This window comes from Myxocyprinus asiaticus, chromosome 10, assembly GCF_019703515.2.
Source record: "Myxocyprinus asiaticus isolate MX2 ecotype Aquarium Trade chromosome 10, UBuf_Myxa_2, whole genome shotgun sequence".
Taxonomy (NCBI): Eukaryota; Metazoa; Chordata; class Actinopteri; order Cypriniformes; family Catostomidae; genus Myxocyprinus; species Myxocyprinus asiaticus.
The window spans coordinates 34,220,106-34,246,513 of record NC_059353.1 but is presented as its reverse complement, the minus strand read 5'-3'; the positions used below and the strand labels follow the sequence as shown (position 1 = coordinate 34,246,513).

Sequence of the window (26,408 nt, the reverse complement as noted above, 5' to 3'; positions counted from 1 at the left end):
TAATCCATGTTGTCTGAAGCAATACAATTGTTTTTGGGTGAGAACAGACCAAAATTTAACCTGTTTTTCCACTATAAAACTTGACATCAGCAGTCTCCTTGATGATCATGATTTCAAGATCGATTACGCTTCCTAGCACCATCTAGCGATCTGCCCATATCAAGCACAAGGAAGTGTAATCAAGCTTGAAATCATGATCATGCCTAGAGACTGCAATGGCAAGGTGTTGTGAGAATTTTAATTTTTTAGTGAATTATTCCTTTAAGCACATATTGTTTCTCAGCTTCTCACATTTCTTGTGACCCCACAAAGTCTAAACACATGTAAGCCAAAGTACTTTTGTACTTTACTCCTTTTTTGGGCATTTTATTCACTGTCGTTGCATAGAAAAGAGCAAGGTGAATATTGTTCAAAATATCTAATTTTGTTTTCCGGGGAAGAAAAAAGTATTGGTCCAGTATATACCTGCTGTTCTTTTGCACATGTAAGAGAAGTGAGACAAACATTTCAGTTAAAATATAGGGATCTGACTGCAGAGGAAAAATACTGTTTCTTGTATTTGGATAAGAGTCTTCTCTCTATAGATTGTCCCCAGACCAAATGAGGGCATTTGGATGTAGTAAATCACTTACCTAAATGAGATAAACAATGGATTTGGATTATCTTCAGTGTGCTCATTATGGATAACATCATGTAAGGTGACAGCCTTATCCTGACAGGAGATATCTAAATCATGTACCTTTTTATGTGGTTGTATTTTCACTGTAGTCAAAGATTAATATTTTAATCCTTTTACATGATGTCTAACCTTCCAGCAATAAAATATTTTATAACTGTCTCAGCCTTAAACAACTGTACGGCTAAAAGCATTTACGGAATATGTCCACCAGATAGAAGCAAACTCTTTCTAATTCAGTGGCTTCCAAAAAGTATTTGGACACCGCGGCTACACTTAAAAATGTGTGGTATCATTGCATCAATAAATAAATAAATAAAAATTAATAATATATATAATATTGCATAAATATATATAAATATGTAATTCTATATATTATGAATTTGTTTTGCTTTGTTTGAATAACTATTATTATTTATTTTTATTAATATAAATAAATAATAATAATAATTCAAACAAAGCAAAAAAAAAAAAAAAAAAAAAAAAACATTGCACAAGCACACCTTTCAAGCAAAACATTTCACAAGATGATGTTTGATATGTATTTGGACACTTTTTGGTAGTCAAGCTAGAACATAACCATAGATATACCTAACATGTCCTAGTGATACTAATGCATGTACTAATGTTAATAATTAGAATATTATTTTAAAGTGTTACCATTATTTTTTAGCACTTTTATTGCCCTTACTATACAATAAACTAATTAAATTATACAATCTAATATTCATATATTTACGGAGATTCTTGTAATCACAGACGGGGAGCTTTAACATTGTGATTGCACTGCATAGATATTTTGTGCATATATTGTACAGTCTCTGTGAAAAATCCACTCGCACACATTACAATGCACAGTGTCCTAACAGCTGCCAGTAGAGGGAAGCTTCGGTGTATTCACCCCCCTTCTCATCTAATCTGTCATTTCTAATGATAGGAGCGCTCGAGTCGGGGGCGGGGCTCAGAATGGGCCCGGCTCTCGCTGCTTTTAACACAGATGCTGAGCGGCTCTTCTGCACTGAACGTGAGATAGAGGAACAGCACCATGACCGCGAGCACATGCGACGTGATTGTGATTGGCGGAGGCATCTCAGGTTAGTGTCATAAAAATAGCGCATAAAAACTTTATAGAATCTCAGTATAATTACTCTTAAATAAACTTTATATCACTGGAGATTACAGGCGGCTGATACTAATTATAGAGTTTTATGATAATCGTTGAGTAATGTTAGAAGCGCGAATGCCCGGTGCTGAAACGACCATTCCATTTCATAAGAAGCTTATGCGCCTTATCATAACATTGTATTATCGTTACCATAAAACAATGGTGCATATTTATATTTTAACCAGGACCATGTTAGAGATGTTAGATTGTCAAAAGAACAAGGTTAGTTTTTCAGAGTTTATTTTTGCTGTCGGTGTCACCTGAGCTTGCTCTTGCACTTCCGTGAAATGCTTATTTCATATTTATAATGCCAGCAGTTGAGGCCGTTATCGCTGTGTCTGTAGTAAATAATGCAAGACGAACAGTGAATGGAATTGCCAGGCATTGTATTTCCAAATTATATATTAGGATTTTGAAGTAGGCATCTCTTTATATTATGAGTTTATTGTTTATACGATTTTAATTCAGTTTTTGTTGTAGCTGTAACTGCACTTTTCGTTTTTGTCGTGTGCATCTTCCCGTCATGTTCTAGTAAAATATTTGAATGTCTAGGGGAAATGTGCATGACTCAATAGTGTTTATAAAGATTACTTGATAAAATAACAGTCTTGTGAAGTGCAACAGGTTCTCAAAATCTGCTGGGGGGGAAACTGCCAATATACTACTACTTTGGCTTTGTACTGGGTTTTTAGCACTTGAAATTGTTAACCTAAATTCATTTTAAACCCTGGATTGACATAACCCTGTGTATTCTTGTTTCACACTGTGCATACTATACCTTGGGAAAGTAATTCACATTGTTTTACGTTGGCATTGTCAATGCTCTGGAGCAGTGCTTTTTAACCAAGGTTTAAATTGTATCCTGAAATAATGGCCTTAAAGAAATAGTTCATCTCAAAATGAAAATTATCTCATTATTTACTCACCCTCATGCTATCCCAGATGTGAATTACTTTCTTTCTTCTGCAGAACACAAAGATTTTTAGAAGAATATCTCAGCTCTGTTAATCCATACAATGCAAGTGAATGGTGACCAAAATGCTTAAGCTCCATAAAGCATATAAAGGCAGCATAAAAGTAATCCATATAACTCCAGTGGTTTAATCCATGTGTTCTTAAGCAATCTAATCGATTTTGGGGCGAGAACAGACCAAAATATACGTAACTCCTTTTTTACTGTACATCTTGACATTGCAGTCTCTAGGCACGATCATGATTTCAAGCTTGATTACACTTCCTACTGCTTGACACATGCGTAGAGTGTAGATGGCACTAGGAAGTGTAATCGAGCTTGAAATCATGATCACCAAGGAGACTGCTGATGTTAAGATTTATAGTGAAAATGGAGTTATATTTTGGCCTGTTCTCAGGAAAAACTGATTGGATCGCTTCATAAGATATTGATTACACCACTGAAGATTTATGGATTACCTTAATGTGGCCTTTTATGTGACTTTTAGAGCTTTAAAGTTTTGGTCACCATTCACTTGCATTGTATGGACCAACAGAGCTGAGATATTCTTCTAAAAATCTTCGTTTGTGTTCTGCAGAGGAAAGAAAGTCATACACAGATGGCATGAGGGTGAGTAATTGATGAGAGAATTTATTTTTGGGTGAACTATTCATTTAATTCAAATTTTTAAAGACATCAGCCAAGGGGTAAGTGTAAGGTGAAAAGCATACACCTGACACTTTGGTATCACAATAATCCCAGTGAGGTGCAAAGCATGCATGGTCCAGTTCAATTGCCCCCAGCGGAGATCTTGGTGCTGTAATTCATGCCTCCCTAGAAAGTTCTACGAAGAGTCTGTTTTTATTTATGTTGTATATTTGGATGCGGCATTGATTTGAAAATACTATGTGATAAGGATTCTGCTTCTGTCAGTCCCAGCATGTGTTGGGTGATTTATTTCTCCCCAGAGTAGTGCAAAAACATAGCACAATATCCTTACGGTTATGGCTTGACAAGAAAGTCCAACTGACATAATTACATACAGACTCAAAAATGTATACCCAGCTCACATACTGAATATTTCACACACTGAATGAAATATTGCTTGGGTTAGCACAGAATTCTTGGAAACAGAACCAACCAAAACGCAGGGTCAAGATGACTAACTAATAGCCCGTTTTGCTGGGCAAAAGGACCACAAAATTAATACAAGTCAGATAATAATATATATTTTAGATTCTGAGGGAACGAACAGGTCTGTATCTGGCTAGGCTTGAAAAGTGTGTGCAGTAATTTGCAGTTTAATTACCAATGACACTTAACTCAGTTTAGGCTACTCAAATTGCTTGACTTTACACTTCAGAAAACAAAGGTCTGTGCTTTAAACTAGACCAGAGCAACTATCACGTAACCAGAGTTTCAGTCATACTACTCTGCTTGAAAAAAAGATGATGGGTGTAATCAGTCATCATTATATAACAAAAGCACACATGATGGACCATGAACCCAGTGTCACCCAATTCATTACAATAAAACCTTTTAAAACCATGAGAACTTTGATTTTCCTGCCAAGTTTCCACAAGAGTCCATGCTTAACAGACTGCACTTTTGAGTCTGTAAAACCTTTGCCACTTCTACATACTTGCGAAATGTCATGTCAGTTGTAGTATGAGGGGAGTTAAAAGTTCACACTCTCAGATTAATATTCTATTATCTATTTAGGATTGTGGATGTTTACTCTCCTTATCTCCCAGTTTAACAACTGTTAATTACTACTAGTTTGTCTTGGTTCTGCCCAAGATTTGTTCCTGAACTACTTATACAAGTGTGAGTGAGTGTCCATAATGATTAAAGAGGTCAAACAAAGCAATAAGATTCCTGCAATGACATACGTAGTGTTTTATTAATTACACATGACCTGAGTGTAGTAGATACCAGATTATTCTAAAGAAAAATTGGATCATTCCTCCTTTGCTTTGTGCGGTTGCATTTGACACCATGGGCCCTATTTTAATAGCACTAAGTGCAGCTTTATGCTTTAAAGGGGTCATGTCATGAACAATCAGATTTTCCTTTAAATTTTGACATACAGTATAAGAGGTCTCTCTACAATGAAAACATACTGAAAATTTCAGAACTCAAAACTTAATCCCCAATGCAATAAAAGCATTTACTGAAACCAAGCTGCAAAACAGCTCATTCTCTACTTCCAAGACTACCCTATGTCACTAGGGGTACATTAATTCATGACCGCCTCTACAGCGAAAAAACTTAAACGCCTACTTTACATCCTCTTAGCCTTTGCCCCTGCCCACTGATGCTTCAGTCTCAGAGAGAGAGAGAGAGAGCAGGTCAAACAGGCCTATTGTGGCTTCACTATTCCTGAACACCAAAGGGGGCCCAGCTGGACTATTTTGGATTATTTTTGTATATATTCATGCACTAGACAGACATCTTTGACTGCTTGATACATACAGTATCTCGGGTTGCCTTTAAAAGACGCTGTGTCAAGTTACAACTCTCTTCTCTTTCATTCAGTCATGGAAGCGTTCTTTCGCCATCTGCACTATTTTTAATTATCGGTGTATGAAAACATGCACTAGATGGACATCTTTGACCGTTTGGATGCATTTCCGGCAATGTGCATTTCAGTGCAGAATGATACTGGTAACTGGACATGTGTGCATCTTCATGCTTTGGACTATGTTGTGTGGATGTGATTTCAGCATATTTCAGCATGGATTGCTTGTGAACCAGTCATAAAACTATTCAAGCTTTGCAAAGGAACTGTTATTGAAGGCTGGGGCAGTTAAAACACTTGGACCCGATTGCAAAAGAGAGTAAACATTCACGAATATTTCAAATGTCATGAAGGTTTGATAGTTTATGGTGCTGAGTGTTAACTGTTGTGCTTGAGATGAACAGTTTAATATATTCGGGTGCAATGTGGTTCTCATCAGGATTTGTAGGCTCCGTAAAATTATATAGAATGTAAGTATTATTAATAATTTTCATCTACTGACACACACATCATGGCTAGTATTAACAGTGATTATATCGGCACACACTTCATTTCTACCGGTCGATTTTGATTTAGAAAAATTTTATTAATTTATTGAAACCAAAAATATTTGTAAATTCAAATTACACTTCAAACTAAATGAAAATATAATAAAAATAACGAAGTGGTCAAAAAAAATAATACCAAATCCAAACATTTTACTCTATCCAACCTCTTCCACCAGCCCCTTTTGCAGTGACATAAAAATCACTCTACGACAACTGGTGGAAAAATACCAATACAAATTAGATAATAAATTGTAACTGTAAATAAAACATAGTAATAATACTTGAAAAATAAACCATGACCTATAGATAGTTTAACACAAATCGTATACATTTTTGTTTCATAAAATGGTTGTTGTCAGGGACATAATTTAATGTTCCACTATATTTTCAGAGTTTGGACATTAACTTTATTACCGTCTGCTGGTGGAAACTCCAAACTGCAAATGCAGGAACTGACTTTAGACTTTGCACTGAGATAAGACTTGCTTTTGAAACGTCTTAGCGCAATGACCTATTTCTCAGGAAAAATGGCAAATTACGCTTTGCGCTACTACATTAACATACAATACACCCACAGTTTGCGCAAACACTCCCACCCATTCCCACTTGTACTTTGTGCACTCACGAAAATAGAGCCCCATGAAATTGAGAGACACAAATTTTGTCATTGGCTGGATGTACATGATTGTTTCATCTTACACTTGTTGAATATAAAGGTGTTTCTCATCCAATGGCCTTTAAAGGGAATCAGAGTTTCTTCTTATTCAAACCAAACCAAATAAATTGGATTGAAAAGAAATGCAGTGTTGCTTCAGGGATCTTTTAATAATGACCCAGCTCTCCCTGTAAATCCAATTACTATTTGCAAAAGCCACTGGAGGTGCTCTGGGAGATGCCACTTTGGCAGAGGTGCTAAACAGCAGTGACAACTCATTTTTATGTGCTGAGGGATCCAAGAACAACAGAGATAGCAAAGTGGATTTGTGTCTGTTGTCAAGGGCCCCAGGGGCTGTGCTTGACATAAAGGAGAGACAACTAAAGCTAACCAGTAGAAATTACACCTTCCCCTTGTGGCCTTTTTGTTTCATGTCAGTAACGGGGAAAAAAACATATATTTGGTAGTTTACATTTAAGTGTATTACAGGGATAGTTCCCCCAAAATAAAAATTCTGTCATCCTTTACTCATCTTCATGTCATTCCAAACCAGTATTCCTTTCTTTCTTACGTGGAACACAAAAGGAGATGTTTAGCAGAATGTACACAATGCTGTTTTCCATAAAATTGACAGACCAGAGGCTGTCAAATTCCAAAAAGAACAAAAAGGCATCATACATGCATTATAAAAGAAATTCAAATAACTTATGCATATATATTCCAAGTCATTTGCAGCCAAACAATAGCTTTGCATGAGGATCAGACTGAAATTTAAGTGCTATTCCCTGAAAATATTGCTTGATAGCTGTGGACACCATTCACATTCAATGTATGGAAAAGAGCAGCTTGGACATTTTGCTGTAAATAATTCCTTTTGTGACTTACAAAAATCATCGAGAGTTCATGGCAAATTTGCAGCAAATTATCGCCACTGATAATTTTCACATGCAAATGAGCTTTGCGGTAAACTTGTGGCAAATTGTCCATTGTTGCCAAAAGTTTGCCAGAGGTTCACCACTACCGGTGAAGAGCTACAAACTTCTGGCAAACATTGCGGCGAATCACAAGCTCATTTGCATGTCCAATTTGCAGCAAGTTTAGTTTCCCTATCTGTCACTCACTCGACGTTGTGTTGATGTAGTGACACTAGGGGTCACACTTGGGAGCCCGAGACACCTCCGGTCTTTGATAAAAGGACAATGAAAATTGGGGAGTGGTATTTGCATGCCACTCCCTCGGACATACGGGTATAAAAGGAGCTGGTATGCAACCACTCATTCAGATTTTCTCTTCGGAGCCGAACGGTCATGCTCATTGAGCTGAATTCTACTGTTCATTCACCTCTGCTGGATCTGACGGCACATTTCAGCGGCTTCTCCCTCCTCTGCACTGGTGCACTGCAGAGAACGCCCCTGGGCGCTTCGGCAGAAAATAAGAGAGTATATTTTCTGAAAGAGCTTTTTTCTCCTCTAAAAGAGTATATTTCTCTAAAAGAGCGGCACACACGGAACGTCTTTTTAAAGACGCGTCTTTTTAAAGATGCCTTTCCGATTGTGTGTTATTCCTGGTTGCGGTCGTTATCTCTCAACTTCGGATGGTCATGATCGCTGTCTTTCGTGTTCATAAGAAAGCAAGCCACCCCAGCGGCTCCTCGCCTCAGTCCTTCTACCTATGGGTATGAGGCCAGAGCGGCCAGCACTGGGGGAGATTTGGGGACTCCAATGGGATCGTCTCTGCCGGGTATCCCCCCGCGGACCTCCCATTCCCCAGCACGCTCGTCTGCCCCAGTCGGGCTTCCGGATGAGTTTGCCGGCTCGTCTCATGGCGAGTCTGGCTTCTTGTTCGGAGCCCGCGAAGATGATGAGCTCTCGAGCGCAGCATCGGAGAGCGGGCTTGTCCAGTCGGACGTGGAAGCCTCAGCTGGGCTTCCCCCTTCGGGGACGATTGCCCAGTCACAGGCCAATGCCGAGATGATGGACATGTTTTCCCGGGCGGCCGCAAGCGTCGGGTTAGAGTGGAACCCTCCGCTCTCCCCTGAACCCTCGCGGCTTGATGATTGGTTCCTGAGCTTGTGGCACCGCTCAAAGCAGCCACGCCCCGCTCCAGTGCCATTCTTCCCGGAAGTGCACGAGGAGCTGACGAAATCATGGGAGGCACCTTTTACTGCCCGGCCCCGATTCCACAGTTCCCCCGCTCTCACTATCCTCGATGGCGGGGCGGCCAGGGGCTATACGGCAATTCCCCCGGTGGATTAGGCGCTCGCGGTGCACCTATGCCCGCAGAGCGCCGCCACCTGGCGCGGACGCCCTAAGCTCCCGTCCAAGCCCTGTAGGCTCACGTTGTCCCTGATGGCTAAAGCCTACAGTGCTGCTGGACAAGCCGCCTCTGCCCTGCACGTCATGGCTCTCCTGCAGGTCCACCAAGCCAAGGCGTTGAAAGAACTGCACGAGGGTAGTTCCGCCCCAGATTTGATGCAGGAACTGCGCTCGGTGACCGACCTCGCTCGCCGAGTGACGAAGGACACGGCGTGGTCTCTCAGCGGACGATGGCCACATTAGTGGTCCAGGAGCGCCACCTTTGGCTCATCCTGGTCGAGATGGGCGAGGCCGACAAGACACGGTTCCTTGCTGCCCCCATTTCCCAGGCTGGCCTATGCGGCAACACCGTCAAGGACATTGCCCAGCAGTTCTCGGCAGTGAAGCATCAGACGGAGGCAGTCCGGCACATCCTGCCCCGGTGTGGCTTAAGATCCTGCACCCCGTCTGCTCGTTGCCAAGGGTGTCCCCCTACGGTGACTGCACCGGCTCTGCCGCAGCCCGCCCCTTCGGCCCGGCGTGGAGCCCACCGCAGGAAGCAGACACCACCCGTCTCACAGCCGGCGCCTAAGAACCCGCGGAGGTCCTCAAAGCGCTCTTGAGATGGGTGACCCAGGAACGAGGGAACCCACTCACTTGGAGCTGGTAAAAAGACCACTCCATCCCCCGGTGGAGGGCCGGGCGGAAAATCTTTTGCATGCCCAAGTGGCTGCGGTACCCAACAGTTCAGCAAAAGAGCGGCTTCCTTCCTCCCTGGGTCACATACCCGGTGTGTACGGTCGTCACCACGACTACCGTCCACGGGTAAGGCCGGACCTTATATCAGCTCCTCAGCATAAAACCTGAATGAGTGGTTGCATACCAGCTCCTTTTATACCCGTATGTCCGGGGGAGTGGCATGCAAATACCACTTGCCAATTTTCATTGGCCTTTTATCAAAGACCAGAGGTGTCTCGGGCTCCCAAGAGTGACCCGTAGTGTCACTACATTGACACAACATCTCGTTCCCTCCATCAGGGAATGGTAACCTTGACGTTTTTTGTAAGGGTGGAACAAAGAAAGTCAAATGGGTTTTGAAAGAAAAATAATTAATTTCTTGTTTGGGTGAACTATTTCTTTAACAGTATTTAAAAATATTGTTTACTGTACCAATCCAATCTTTCAGCAACAGTTTGACAATACAAGTTCTAATTGTTTTGCTCAACACTAGTAGAGCTCAGCTCAACAGCAGCACTCATGGGGTGCAGAAGTGGAAGGCAGGAAGTCCACATCTAATTGCAGAGTCTTGCTTTTGACAGTGCTGTTGACAGTGTTACTGTTTCCTGGTGAGTGTCCTGCTCTAGCTAAAGAACATTCCTGCTCTGGAAGCCAGCCAGCATGTTGTTTCCGAGACTTCCAGTATTTTAGGATCGGCCTCATTATCGGCTTCGGCGTGTTTACTTTCCCTTGTGGCACAACTGGAAGCGTGTTGCGTCAGCAGCGTGGAAGACTTCGGAAGGTTCGGATCCTGGATTTTGAGGTTGCATTTTCCCTTGATGGTTAGGTCTAGGTTTAGGGGTTGTGTCAGTTTATAAAATATGCATTCCTTTGCACTGAATTACAGCCTGTACAGCTGAAAACTAATCACTTCACAGTTTATCTTTGGCGCCCCTCTGTGGACATTTCACCCGGAAAATGGAGCTCACACGTGCCCATACGCCCAACAACACTTACCGCTTTGGATGAATTTCGGTAAGCACAGACCAAATTTAGCTATAGAAAAGTCAACCTTCTGTTTCCGATTTTACTGTGAGATCAGTCTGGGCTGACAGAGAGACCAATACATACGTGGTGTGTTATAAAGGGCCACTTCTAAATCATTACTTTAGTATAGTTGCATTCTTGTTTATTGAAATATACACTACCGGTCAAAAGTTCTGAAACACTTGACTGAAATGTTTCTTATGATCTTAAAAATCTTTTGATCTGAAGGCGTATGCTTAAATGTTTGAAATTAGTTTTGTAGACAAAAATATAATTGTGCCACAATATTAATTTATTTATTTATAAAACTAAAATTTAATAAAAAATTTAAAAAAAGTTTTTGAAATGATGACTTGGACCAAATAATAAAGAAAAGCAGCCAATAAGTGCCCAACATAGATGGGAACTCCTTCAATACTGTTTAAAAAGCATCCCAGGGTGATACCTCAAGAAGTTGGTTGAGAAAATGTCAAGAGTACATGTCTGCAAATTCTAGGCAAAGGGTGACTACTTTGAAGATGCTAAAATATAACACAGTTTTGATTTATTTTGGATTTTGTTTAGTCACAACATAATTCCCATATTTCCATTTATGTTATTCCATAGTTTTGATGACTTTACTGTTATTCTAAAATGTGAAAAAAATTATACAAAAGAATAAGTGTTTCAAAACGTTTGACCAGTAGACACTGTATGTAAAATGTATGTGTGTAAGCTTGTGTAATAATAGATTTGCAAATGTGTAATTTTATTCTTAGGTTTCAATGATATTGAGAAGTCCACTAAAATACTGTATATGATTTTTATGGTCCTTTACAATTGTTGCTTGTCAGACTGTACGATATGATCCCAGTGAGATCTTGGGTAAAAGCCATGGCACACTGTGTGACTATGTCAGACTGTAGAATACACATTGTAGCCAAGACTTCCAAATTCTAAATTGGGACAGGACTGGGTCGGACCGAGTGAGGACCGCAGAGGGCTGGCCAGACTGGGCAGGGACCTCAAAGGGCTGGACAGACTGGTCGGTAGCTGCTGGGGACAGGACTGGGTCAGACTGGTCGACGGACGCTGGGGACACGACTGGGCCAGGCCGAGCAGCCACAGGGGACAGGACAGGGTCAGATGGGGCAGCGACCACTGGGTACTGGACTAGGTGAGTGGCACTCACTGGGGGCTGAACAGACTGAGTGGCCGCAGGGAACAAGATTGAATCATCCATGGCGGTGAGCACTGGCAGCAGGAGGGGAACGGCTTCCATGGCTGTGAGTGCTGGCAGTGGCAGGGGAACGGCCTCCATGGCCATGAGCGCTGGCAGCAGCAGGGGAACAGCCTCCATGGCTGTGAGTGCTGGCAGCAACTGGGGAACAGCCGCCACCTCCTGGCGGTCTGCAGCGAGAACAGCCATCGCCTCCTGGCAGCAACTGGGGAATGGCCTCCTTAGTGGTCAGCACTGGGAACGGCTTTGCCGTCTCCTGCTGTACAGTGGGGGGCTTGGGCACCTAACTTGGCTTCCCTCTCCTCCTCAGAGTCGGCAATGGGAACAGCCGCCGCCTCCTGGCAGCAACTGAGGAACGGTCACTGCTTCCTGCCAGTCGGCAGCAGGAATGGCCACCATCTCCTGGCGGTCAGTGGGGGGCTCGGGTGCCTTACTTGGCTTCCTTCTCCTCTGAGTTGTGGAGGGCAAGGCCAGGGTGCCCACCTCAGGTAAGAGAGTATCAACATCCTCGGGCTGGGGTGAGGAAGTTCTCAGAGGCCCAGGCTGAGAAACATTCGTCCAGCTCAGTGGCCAGCCTGATAGTCTCGGAGAGACTTCCTCCCACAACACTTTCAGGAACACAAGATCTAATGGGTTCCTTCAGCCCAGAAAAGTCTACACAGGCAGGACCGATCATAATCCAGGCACGAGGACAAAATCTAAAATTCTTTTGAATACTCCCTCAACAGTCTGTTCAAAACAGACTAATGTAAACAAGAACGAAGATTACAATGAGCAATGAACAGGATGTATACAGGAACAGACAGACCAACCGACAGACTTCACTATCCTTACAAACCTCACAAAACAATTTGACAAACACAAGAGGTAAGAAGGCACAATACATAGAGGGAGACATATGAGGGACAGGTGCAGACAATCAACATGACAAGGACTAAATGAGGAGGCGTGGCACGGGGAAACATGCGGGCAGGGTCAGAAGAGCGCATGGCAGACAAAAACACAAACAGAGCCATGCGTTCAAACAAAACAGAGACAAACATACTGACAGATAACAGATAGGAGAGGGCTGTTAGACCAAGGTTGTGACAGAAAGAGATAAAAGTCAATGTACTCTCTTATGCATGATTTACTCTTGGCTTGTCTCTGAACTGTGTCCACAGCTATTAGATTTTATTTTATTTTATTTTTTTACATTTTCTTTAGACAATGAGTGGTGCTTCCCCATGCAAAACTCACAACCACTGTGCCAGGATGTCCTGGGTGGTCACTTGGGCACTTTTAGGTGGTTGATAGGGTGTTCTGGATTGTTGCTAGTCAAAAGAGCCCACCCCAAGACCCCATGGTATTCTGGTGTCTTGATATAGCTTGGGTTTCATGTAAATCAGTGGGATTTTTTCACCCGTTATATTGTCTGCCAGGTAGGGGTGGGCAAAACCTTATATCACGATATGAATAATTTTATATCACGATTACGATATATATCACAATATAGTAACATTTTTCTTGAAAATCAATAAAAATTGGTTCATATATTAAATAACTATATTGTAAGGTCTATTTTTGGATAATCCAGTCAGTGAATTAAATACTTTAAAAATGAAAACTACTTTTTTTTTATTTTTTATAATTTTGTCTTTATTTGGAATTTGAGTCTTGACAACCATAGTCAAAGTAAAAATAAAAAAATAAAAAAATAAAAAAAAATCATTTTGGTTTTAAATCAGCCTTACCATAATGTTAAAGTTCACATTATAACTGTACACCTCAAAATATAGGCTTTTTTATTTATCTTGCCAACGTTTTGGCAGTCACTGCTGAAACGTTGGTAAGAAAAATAAAACAGCCTATATTTTGAGTTGTGCAGTTATACTCTCTTTTATTTTAAGACATTTTTTCCATAACTTGCACCTCTGAATTTAAGGTGTGTGATTACTTGATTGTTACTTTCAAAGTTCACATTATGCCACATTTAAGGCCACGTCCATACTAACAGGGTTGGGAGGGTTACTTTTGAAATGTATTCTACTACAAATTACAGAATACATGCTGTAAAATGTAATTTGTAACGTATTCCATTAGATTATTCAAGGTCAGTAACGCATTCTAAATACTTTGGATTACTTCTCCAGCACTGGTAGATTTTTTCACTTGTTTTGACTATAAAAACTCTGTCTTCGTTACTCCCCAACCCTGCATACTAATATGTTTTAGTTTGAAAATGCATCTTTTTCCCAATGTTTTGGCCTTCCGTCCACACTGAGATGAAGTTTTTGACAGAGATAACAGAGCTTTTCGAAAACACTCTACCAAGTGGATAAATTTGAAAATGCTGTCTTCGCGTTATAGTGTGGAAAGGGAAAACAGAGATATCTGAAAACAATGACATATTTGTTGTCATGTGACGCATCATGTGATCAGTTCAACCCAAAACAATCAAGATGGCGCCCCATGTTGTAGCAGCATTGTTGTGCCTGCTGTTCATTTTGATAGTGTTGTTAAAGATAAATGTTACTTTGTACAACCTTTACATTGCATTCCTTCAAAGGTGACGGGAAGTTTACTTGGAATTACTGTCCGGCGACGGAACACGAGGACAAGTGCGTTTCAGACTGTACATGGAATGGCATTTATTCGCATGCGCAGTAAGGGGATTTAAGAGTTTTCATATGTTTCAGTGTGGACGAGTAACTTTTGGGAAATGCTTGAAAACGGCAGTGTGAATGGAGAGTGTTTCGAAAACCGGATCCGGATTAATGTGGACATAGCCTATGTCTGATATTTTGGTGACCAATATTATTATAATTATAAACTTTCCTCAAGAAACTCAACATCTTCTCAAAGCAATGCAACAAAGAAAATACTACAAGTAAAAAAGTTCCAACAAAAATAAACACTTCATTAGGCTCTTAATGATTAAGTCATCTCTATAGAGAATATATGAATATCTGAAGGCAAACATTGCCGTTTTGTTTCTTAATATCTAACATCATTTGAACAAAATTTTAGCAAAGGTGATGATGTTTAGTTTCAAAATCCTTTATTTTGGCACATGACACAGTGTTGTATCTGTTTCCTCATCAGTGGTGGTTAGAATGCCAGGCTGTTTAGCCATAGCGCTTTAAGGTAAAAAAAACTAAAATTTAGAATGGGTCATGTCAATTTTATAGTCTGCACCACAATTTGGAGTAGCACGAGTGATCCCACCCTGCACTCTCTTTAAAATTTTAAATGCCGGAAAAACTCATGTCTCTTCAATTCTCTCAGTCTCACATGAAGCCCTGCCACTGATAGATATGCACACACATTTACATATTGCAAGATACACGATATAGCAAAATCTCTATCGTCTGTCACTTTAAATTGTCGCCACAATATATATCGTCATAACGCCCAGCCCTACTGCCAGGCAAAGATGGTAAGTCTAATTGATTAGAAAAGTTATAACACACCCTTCTAAACAAGCCATACATTTTGAGGCGTCATTCATATCCATAGCATAAACAGTGAGGGACGATTTATGTGCAGAAATATAATGCTTAGGTTAGGGGTTTGTTCAAATCCCTAACATTCTTTATGAGCAATAGTAATTGATAAAATGAAACAGTTTTACTCGTTTACAGTTTAAGCTCCAGTGTCTTCACACCTATTGAAAGTCGCAATGCGCATCGTTGATTGCATTCAGTTAATGTCTCAGTTAAACAATGTCTCATCCTTGGACATTCCCACATCACATCACCAATGGCCACTGATGCTCATGTCACCTGAAATTGCTAACTCTCATTGAAAATAAATGACTCCTGTTCGCTTTGTCACTGCCAATTACTGTATGTGTGAATGCCCTCTTAACAGGAAGGACACTATGTTTCTTGATATTACTATTCCTGATATTAAGAAACACAATTAAACTCAGATATAATCATTGATTTTTATAATGCATTTGTAGAAACAACAGTGCTTTCAGTCTTTTATATCTCTGGTCTCCATTTCTAACTTTCTTTTTAATAGCATATGGCATGGCCGTAACCATGTCTTGAACGTTGGGGGGGACCAAACCATTTTGGGGGTGGGGGGTCGCGGGTGTTGAGGGCACAAATATAATGGTCCTCTTTGGTCCTTTAAAATAGTAAAGGCTCTGAATGCAATAATTTTCTGAATAAAGGATTTAAATGTGATAAATGCCCAAAATTTTATCATTTTTGGTTTTAAAAGATACATTTTTTCACACAGAAGATCACAGAGAACAAGACTACCACTATGTCTACATTGCTAGCAATTTGCCTGTTTTAGTCGGGGGGGTATATAGTGGTTACAGCCCTGGCATATGGTTATAACACAAACATCTAAACTAGGTAACACTCTATAATGTCTTCATGGTGCTTTTATATAACGCCAGAGAAATACCCTGATGTCTAAATGGTTTATTGCTGTGTCCTCTTAGCTTGTGTAAACAAACACTCTTGGCCTGTTTTTCCCCCTTTGAGCTGTGCATAGAGGAGCTTGACTCCAGCTTGACTGGCTTTGTTATGCAACTTAAGATAATACCGCTCTGTTCCTCTCTTAGAGAAACAACTGTCCATGAGGTTGCTAGGAGAACATGCCATTTCGCTGATCTCAGTGTAATTGCTTTTCAATTGTGTTCCATGTCGCAGTGAAGGCAATTGCTTCTAAAAGATTGGAGACCATGAAAAACTACAAATTGCTACATTGCATTGAGGAAATTGGATGTTGGTTTCATATTTAAACCATATGAAGGTATTGTGCATGCTGAATTGAAGACTGTGAAAATGGATTATACTGTAGCAGCTGTTTGCAGGTTTTTTTGTCTTATTGTGCATTTCTATATATACTTATTATTATTATTATTATCATCATCATCTCTGTCTTGTTGCTGTATTGTGCACTGGAAGCTTCTGTCACCAAGAAAAAATCCTTTTATATGTAAACACTTGGCAATAAATCTCATTCTGATTCTGACAGAGGGTCACACATGTTACAGCTAAACAGCTGGAGTTAGAAAGTTGGTTGGAGGCTCTATTTGTTCTTTCAAATCTCTTTGTTACATGTTGTATAGTACTAATATGGTAAGTAAGTGGACTATGGTAAGAACGCTTCCTTATCTAGATACCAGAGGTATAAACTGTTCTTATAGGATCAATTATGGAGTTGTACATTCATTTCATTTCATGTCTTTAATAAAAAACAAGACCCTCTCAAGTTTTGTCTTGTGGGATAAATGATGAGTGTGCTGCTTGCCAAAGCCAACAGAGTAGCATTTTAATTGAGAAATTCCTTGAGGAATGAGCCGCAGATTTAAAGGTGGCCAGTGTCACCTCCAATTTAAGGCCTTGAGGTTGGTAATGTGTTGTGATAATGTGATTTTCCAATTACCACTAGAGCTGGCCGACATAGCCTCTTAAACGTGATTCCTCTTAGTCTGTAAAGGTTTTATCAGGGATGATAAGTGTACTAGCAAAGCAGTAAGGTTTAGATTGTAGTATTAACACAAAGAGAGATTTGTAACCTGTCTAGACCTGACCTTTGGAAGGTACAGAGTTCCTTCCGGGACAATTTTGGAAAAGACATGTCAATGAAAAGAATAAGTACTTATTGACATTGAGATTCTTGGTTTCAAGTTATTTGTCTTAAAGGGATAGTTGACCTAAAAATTTAAATTCTGTCATTTACTCAACCTCGTGTTTTTCCGAACCAATATTAATTTCTTTCCTCTGTGGAACACAAAGGGGCAGATTCACGAAGAATGAATTGCGGCTGCAAAAAGCACAAGCGCTAACTGTGTTTGTTTAGCGCCTGATTCACTAAAGGAATTTTTATGCAGATCAGGCAACGGTGCAAACGCACCCACAAAATCACAATTTGCATACGCAATTCTGCAATTATATGCCAGGTTATAACGCTCTTCAACATCATTTGATGAGTATTTGATTAATTACTGCTGAAGTGATCGGTTGAAAATGTTCACAAACATCTCTTTTAAATAAAATTCATTTTACCGCCTACTTTCATTTGGCGATAATAGCATGATGTAAATTGCGCAGGGCAAATTGCACAGAGTTTTGTGAATGAAGCGCAATCTTTAATGAGCCTAATATACATAGAAAGGAGGCGTGATTGTGCGGAAAGGAACGACAATGATTTCATTTAAATATTGAAGACGCAGTGCAATTTCAGCACTGATTGCGCCCGCTAAACATGATTGCGGGTGGTTAGTGAATAAGACGCAGGTATTTGTGCTGAAATACCACACGCAAAAGTGGCACAAGTGTTTAGTGAATCTATCCCAATTTGTTAGCATCAGTCACCATTCACTTTCATTGCCCCTTTTTTTCCATACAAATAAAGTGAAAGGTGACTAATGCTAACATTTATTTTAATAGGAGAGGTGTGTTATTTGAGATCACCCTATTCTTAGAAAGCAAAATGAAGTGCTGCCTGTTGTGTGTTTTACTGTTTACCTTAATTTTGTTGTCTAATGTAAAACCTAACCTTGTTACATCATGTCACTTAGAGCCAGAGTGCACATTAGATTTTTGTTTTTGTTTACCATTGCCAAGTGACTGCATTTTTGCATGTACTGTTGCCACGGAATCCTCAACCGTTCTTAGACTCTTGTTTCCCTGTGAACTGGCAGTAACAAAAGGAGTGAATCCTAAATATATTACCATTTTCAGCTATGTCTCTAATAATGCTGCACATGATCAGAGGAACTTCTCCGTGTCACATGCCATTCCCCAAATCATGAGTTGTAGCACAGTAATAATGCACTGCATGTGTGTAACGTTGGCTGGCACCAAGTGCAAATTTATTCAAATCGTGATATCCATAAAACCTAACTACAAACGTAAATAAAACTTAAACATGAACTTGACATAAACTTGACTTTGACATAAACTAGACTTTGACATAAAATTGAATTCTCAACCAAAGTTACATACAAATATCAATACCTGACAATAGACCATGGAAAACATGAGGGTTAAATACATGACATGGGAGAACACATGACAAAGATAACCAATAAACACAAAGAACTCTAAACAAGATATCAAGACAATCAACCAATGAAAACAAGACACATGAACATGGAAGGAAACATGAAATCACATGACAAGGGAACCACATGACAAGAAACAGGAAAGACATGAAAAACATGAACCAACAAAATACACATGACAATGTGGAATATCAGTTTTCTGATTTCTGAAACTGAAGCTTTGTATATTTTGTAAATGCTTCCCAGATTTACCCCATCAACTTTATGTAATTATCCCTGCTTAATATACAGAGAAGTAAGCTGTAGGCTGATTCCTCAGAAAAATTAGCCCAACACAGCAACATTGGCCCAACCAATGACATACATTTTTGGGCAGGACTATCTGTGTTCTGGAACCCTTTTTGTCATTGCAGTCACATAAACGTGCTTTTAGAGGATATTGGAAAAGCAAAACATGGAAAAGGAGGGAAAAGAAGAAAACAAGAGGTTGACAAAGCGTAAATGAGATGTTCCAACTCTGAGAGAAGCTCTTTAAACTCCCAGAATTCTCTTCAAAGAAGGGTTGACCTTTTCCTTAGTGGTATGGCAGTCCCATTGGGGTCATTTCTCCATGGTCCACGCTGTAGTGGATACTAATCTGCTGCAAACTTTAAAGCTAAACTCTTTATTTAATATTTTAACTATTAGTTTTGCTTAAATTAAGTATCTATTCCACATAGAGTTATGATGTAGTTTGGCAGTCATTCATCATGAAACATTAACTGGCTGTATTGTTATGTCAGTGTAAGTTTTGTCAATTTGGATTCTCATTTATTAGAGTTCTGTCTCATTTGGCGACAAAGCTAGTTTTGTGTATTTGAGTCCTTGGCTCAGAACAAACAGGTTAAAGAGCTACTTGTTAGCCTTGGTGTTCGGGTAACAGTATTGTGATTCAGTGGATGATCTTTTAAGCTTGTTTGGCTTGGGGAATTTTAACAAGTTTGGTCAAGTTTTGGACTCGAGTCCGAGTCACGAGTCCAATTTTAATGGACTTGGACTTGTCACCGACTCGGATGCATTTTTACTAGGACTTCAGCCTTTGGGACTCTGGCTTTTTTTCAGAGTCCAGCCGAGTCCATGACATTTGTGATGCAAAAAAAAAAAAAAATTAATTAACACATCTCAGTCTGCACGCAGCTGTATTAGCCCCTGAATTCGTAGACATAGCCAGAGTTGTTTCACTGTTTAAGCAAACACACGCACACACACATACGCACAAGCACACTCATCAGTCAACCAATATGCTTGAATGTTACTACAGAGACTACTGTATAACATCGGCTACCGAGGTGGCTGGCATGACAAAAACATAAAGACAGGTATGCATCCAATATAATAGAAACTTATATTGTGAAACAAGGCAGTTTCACACGACACGGGACCTGACAACTGGTAAAATTGCGTGTGGCATTTGTGCAGCCAAAACAGTGCTCGCATTGCGGTTTCATTGTGGTTAAAAACTTAAAATCAAGAACTTCATTGAGGCAAGTCACCCACATCATGTCTCTCACAGTTTACTAAAAATAGCATATCGAAAGAAAAATACATAAAAATAGTATTAATATTGGATATTAAGTCTTTTTAGGCGTAATGTATTTACACATGTAGGCTTCTATAGTCTCTTGTGGTCCAAGCAGTGTTGTCAGCTTGAACTGGTCCATAATAGCTTGATGAATTAACTGTGTAACTTTTTAAATAATCGGGGAAAAAAAGCATTATTGCTAAAGCAGGCAGCAACTCTAAACAGATAAACAGCACCCATTTATTATTGATTTACTATTTTCAGAGCATTTCACTAGCTGCTTAAAATAGATTCTTTTACAGCATTTGTCCACCATTCACAACATTCAATCATGCACAATAAAATATTAGGATATTTTGGGAAATATTTTGTTTATAATTTAATTATATACTATAAAATAAATGTATTATTCGATGACAAAGTTTGTGTATGAAGCTAAAATTCATGTTACGAGCTGAATTGAGTTGGTTATGACGTTTTTATTTTAAATGTTAATTTTATTTTTATTGTAAACCACTGGGTAACTTAAGCACGTCTTTTTTTAGCCTACATCTCTGACACTTTTGAAGGACAATTCTGTTGAATTTATGACTCAAAATTATTATTCTCCATGTTTTGCGGTTAAAGAAGAGCTCAGTTAAATTTTCTTTGTTTGGTATTGTAACAATTAAGGATGGCAAAGGAGGAAGCCGGGACCGGCTTGACAAACACATAGACATTTAATGACACTTTTCAGTGTACAAAGAAACAAAAAAATGCACTGCTTTTTAGCCAGCTGCATCAAATCATAAAAACAGTCAAACACGCGGACAAGCTTCATACATCTCTCTCCCGTCTGCCGCTGTCTCTTCTCCTTAAATACTCCCGCCTCCCCTTGCTGGAACGCGAGACCGGTGTGGCACGCAGGTGGAAGTCATTCGTCACTTATCATCCTGGCCTCGCTCTGCCCAGACGCCGCTCAGCTCCGCCCTGCTCACCACAGGTATTTAAAGATTTCAGACTGATTGCAGACAAGCGCGCTGCCGCTCAAGCAAATATCAGTTATTATTATTATTTTTTATCTTCTGCGGCAGCTGCTGAGAGATGCACACAGACGCATCAGGGATTTAGGTACACGAGCAGCACGCAGAACTGCCCTGCATTGTGCGGTTTTCTGCAAATTAACTAGAAAATCATTATCAGTGGGCTTTTCCCGTGTTTTTGAATGTAGCATTTGCAGTCAAATTGTGAGACGTAACTTCTCAGCGAGTACTAATTACTACTGTGTTGACTCATTTCTACAGTATGTATTTTCCCAAATCAGTCGGCAGATAGAGAAAAAAGATTCATTAAGAAATCTCATTATAGAATGTTATTTCTTTAGATAGGGATAATTTTAAATAAAACTCAATTAAATTTAATTGACAAATTGAAAATGAAATAGAAATAAAAATATAATTAAAATTCAAAATATAATAACCTTGTTTATAATGACTAACGCAGTTTCACTTTCTTTAGTCTATGTTTGAGTGGAGGGGAAAAAGCAACAAATAATTGAAATGTCAACAGAACGCAATAAGGAGTGTGTTGAAGGACAGTTTTGTCTACATACACCTAAAGCATATGCTTTCATTCTGAAACCACTTTGAAGTCTGTTCAGCAGGATACTAATAATAAAATATATATATTGAAATGCAACAGAGGTGTTTTTGTTACATTTATATTGACAAACTGTTTTTCTTAGTTGTGAAGTTTAAAATAAACTTAAAATATTGATGTTGAGTTTACGGTTACAATTGTAATTCAGATTCATGAACAGATTAATTCGGACTCAACTCGGTCTCAGCCTGTTATGGACTCAGATACGACTCTGACTCGATTGTTTAAAGACTTGGACTTGACTCGGACTCGACTGAGGTGCATGTGGTGGGTGTTATGCAGCGCAGTGTGGACTTTAGCCTCCACCTCCCAGGATACCACTCAAGGAGCGGGGAGGATGGTATCCGCTGGGGTGGCGGAGGTCTCGATTTCGAAACATCAAGAAAGGGATTCAGGCTTGATGTTTATGGAGTCCGGATGATATGAGTGGGTAAAATCAAAACGTGTGAAATATAACGCCCAGAGAGCCTGCCTAGAGTTAAGACATTTAGCCCTACACTGTACTATAGGTTTTGTGATCAGTCCAAATCACGAAAGGTATCCCATACCCTCTAACCAATGACGCCACTCACCCAAGGCCAACTGGACAGCAAGTAATTCCTGGTTACCGACGTCGTAATTCCGTTCGGCCGGAGTTAACCGGTGTGAAAAGAACACACAAGTATGCACCTTTCTATCCAAGGGAGAGCGCTGAGAGAGAAGCGCTCCAACACCGACCTCTCATGCATCCACCTCCACCACGAAGTGTAAAGCGGGGTCAGGGGTAATTAAAATGGGTGCGGTGGAAAACCGCTCCTTGAGTTTTGCAAATGCGGACTCTGCCCACGTAGACCAACTAAAGTCAGTGGCTATAGTTCCTTATAAATCTACGATAAAAGTTAGCGAACCCAAGAAACCTCTGCAAAGCCTTGCGAGAATCTGGGGTTGGCCACTCAGTGATGGCTTTAACCTTAGCCGGGTCCATACGCACTCCCTCGGACAAAACGATGAACCCCAAAAACGGAACCGACTGCGCATGAAACGTGCACTTCTCCATCTTGAAAAACAGCCGATTCTCTAGCAGTTGCTGAAGAACCTGCCTGATGTGCCGCACATGGTCTTGCATATTCTGGGAGAAGATCAGAATATCGTCGAGATAAACGAAAACAAAACGATCTACCATGTCTCAAAGCATGTCATTCACGAGCCCCTGGAAGATGGCGGGGGCGTTGACCAATCCGAAAGTCATGACCAAATATTCAGAGAATAAATTTAATCCTGGACAGAGTTGGATAATCCCTGCAAAAAGTGGCCCCACATAGCATGGTCATTCTAGTCACTGGAGGCAGCCAGAGTGTGAAACTCAATCACAAAGTCCACTACTGATCGGTTCCCCTGGGAAAGTCCAGACAACACTCTCCCTGCCTCCCGGCCTTGAGCGGTGTGGTCGAAAACCCTGCAGAGCTCAGTAGAAAAGGCCTCATAGGATGAGCAGTCTTCGCCATTCCCCATTCTCCAGCCTTCCCGGAAAGGAGTGTGATTACACATGCAATATTCATGGTGTCAGATGTAAAGGTAGAGGGCTGCATGGAGAAGAGTGAATAGCGAGAGAGAAAACCCCTTGCAGATCCCTCACCCGAGTATGGAGCTGGGGGAAGGATTCGCACATCGGATCTGCTTGTTGAGGCGTGTGAAACAGTCAAAGGGGGAGGAGGTAAATCCTGCACCAGAATAGGATCAGGAGGGAGATGCTTATGGGAGTTGCTTAACCAGCGTAGTAAGCTCTATGAGCTGTGAGGCCATCATATCCGGAAATCTGCTCTTGATGTCGACCAAGCAAAGCCCCTTGTTGAGACAGGGCAGAGCGAATAGCATTCTCCTCCGCTGGGTGCATAGCATGGCTGGTTTATTCTATCACAGTAGCGGGGAAGACATAACCCAAAAGCAGAAGAAAAGTTAGAAAAGTCTTAATTGTATGATAAACACAAAAAGCATTTCTGCGCCAGCTCGGTCGAGTTCAATAAGGAAGCCACTGGGGTGAGGATAGTGTGTCTGTCAGTGTGTAGTGCTGTGGAAGTCCAGAACAATCCGTAGCAGGAAGGTGTGGTGTGAAGCAGAGCCCAGACAACAAGTCTCCTGACACGAGGACAGAATCCAAGGAATACTCTTCGAGCATAATCACCAGGGCAATGGCGATCTGATGGGCACACACCACTCCGAGACAAAGCAACCAACAGAACAGAACTTCACACTAAACAAGAGAACAATGTTAAGGTACAGCGAACAATAAACCAGCAAATGTACAGGGAAAACACAAGAGATAAAGTAGGGCATGCAATCAGAGGAAGACAGGTGGAGCGTGTGAGAAACTATTACCGTAATCGACGCCTCCCCGGGAGTGATCAGCATTCCCATGGAAACGCCGATTACGCTCACTGACTCCACCTGTGAAACACGAGGGAAAGAGAAAACAAACAACAGAATGAACCGGCAAACGTTGGAGCCATGACATATTGGCATTATTTTTACTGTGATCGATGCTTGAAAGCTACTGTCATCATCATCAAACTAATTTTGTTTTAGAACAAAAATGTATTTTAGAACATCTTTTATCTTTTTGTCTTTGGTAATGTTTTATGTCACCTGGTGTCCCATCAAAACAAAAAGATGCCCCTGAATTAATATCACATCATTAAAATGTGCAGATGTTCTTTTACTTTGGATTACAAAGCCAGTTTTTGAGCCAAAAACTATATTTGTAAACAAATATGTCTTAAGGGTGTCTCCCACATGTCTCAATTCTTCTAGCTCTTTTCATTCACCTTCCTTGCTATATTTACTTATCTAAGCAATTTTGAAACTTGGATTACAGCACATTGCTTCCTACTGTCTCCTTTATGATGAATCTCTTTTATTTGTTCTCATTTGTAAGTCGCTTTGGATAAAAGCGTCTGCTAAATGAATAAATGTTATGTAATGTAAAATGTAATATTTGCTAATGTTATTAATTAGGGATGTGCCCGAAACCGAATACCTTATTCGGAAAGGCACGAATAATGACTTCAAAATGAATAAAGGATTCATCCGAATAATAGAAAAAATATTTGGAAGACTGATCATCCAACAAGCACAGGCATAGAGTGATATTTTAAATAAACATATAGAAAATTACAAAGCAATGATGAGTCTGTGAAGCCAATATTACTACAGTGTAAACCTTATGAATGAAAATCTGCATGGTAATTTTAAGTTCAGACTGGATGGCTGAATTCTCAGCTCTGTTTGCAGTCTCTGTTAATTGTGCGCATCTTAGACATCTAAGCTTGTAGAGAGTATTAACTAGAATATAAACTTTTTCCACTTCTTGAAATGTCTGTTTGAAATGGCTAATCACATTAACAACAAATGTTTCACACAATTCACACGTAAAGATTTATAAACCAACCTGAGCATGATGTTTAATTCCTGACCAAAGAAGTGATGATTTTATAGTGGAACTCTAATGTAAGTTGACCACATTTATATACACATTAAGGTAATTATCTGGTTAATCCTTTATTCCAAAAATGTTTACCTGCTCCACAGAGGTTTAAATACTTCAGAGTGTAAATCTATTCAGAATATTCCTGCACACGGAGGATTCCAAAAAAAAAACCAAAACAAAAAAAAAAAATATGCAAATGTTTTTCGCTTTCCATTTCTAGAAATATATAGAGGCTCAATTTTGCAGTTTATTCCACTGCATTTCACTAATTCTGCACATGTAATTTAACTAATTAATTATGTCCTCCACAAAAATATGTGAAGACAAAACAAGCCTCGAGTGTATCATAAAACTTTCTGATAGAGAATTATGGTGCTTTCAGTTTGTAGGCTATATTAATTTATTCTCATTTCTTTTAATATTCGTATTTGTATTTAATATTCTCTGCAAAATGTGTGCTTGACATTTTACAATTGCTTAACACCTCCAGAATAGCACTGTTACTTGCACACTGCTCAGACATAAATGAAAATTTTGTTTAGGCAGATATTAATGTCTGAAATACCAGAAGAAACCACAGTTAACAACATATTCCACAGTTTATGTAGCCAACATATTGAGCTTCATCTGGTGAGAAAAAACAAAGAGTATATCAATAATATAATAAAATAAATAATAAAATAATAATAAATAGAATAATAATAATAATTATTATTATATTAATAATAAATGTATATACATATTCTGTTCCACTGCCGAGTAAACACAAGCAAACAGTGAAGTGAGTACATTATATTTGTATTCACTTCACTTCACTGTTTGCTTGTGTTTACTCGGCAGTGGAACAGTATAGTCAGTGTGGTCCATGAATGCTGCACTTCAGCGACAAAGACCACAGCTACTATTGTGTCTCTGCCAAGTTCCTTAAAACTGTGGG

General features: G+C 39.9%; 1 protein-coding gene across 1 annotated transcript in view; it reads left to right on the top strand.

The window, feature by feature from the left end:
- Positions 1–1,657: 1,657 nt before the first annotated feature.
- The window catches only part of mao (monoamine oxidase), a 69,388-nt gene continuing 44,637 nt past the window's right edge, over positions 1,658–26,408 (top strand). The window contains exon 1 of the mRNA XM_051707942.1: positions 1,658–1,770. Within this exon, the coding sequence (XP_051563902.1) occupies positions 1,722–1,770 (49 nt within the window). The 5' untranslated portion in view covers positions 1,658–1,721. The remainder of the gene's footprint in view (positions 1,771–26,408) is intronic.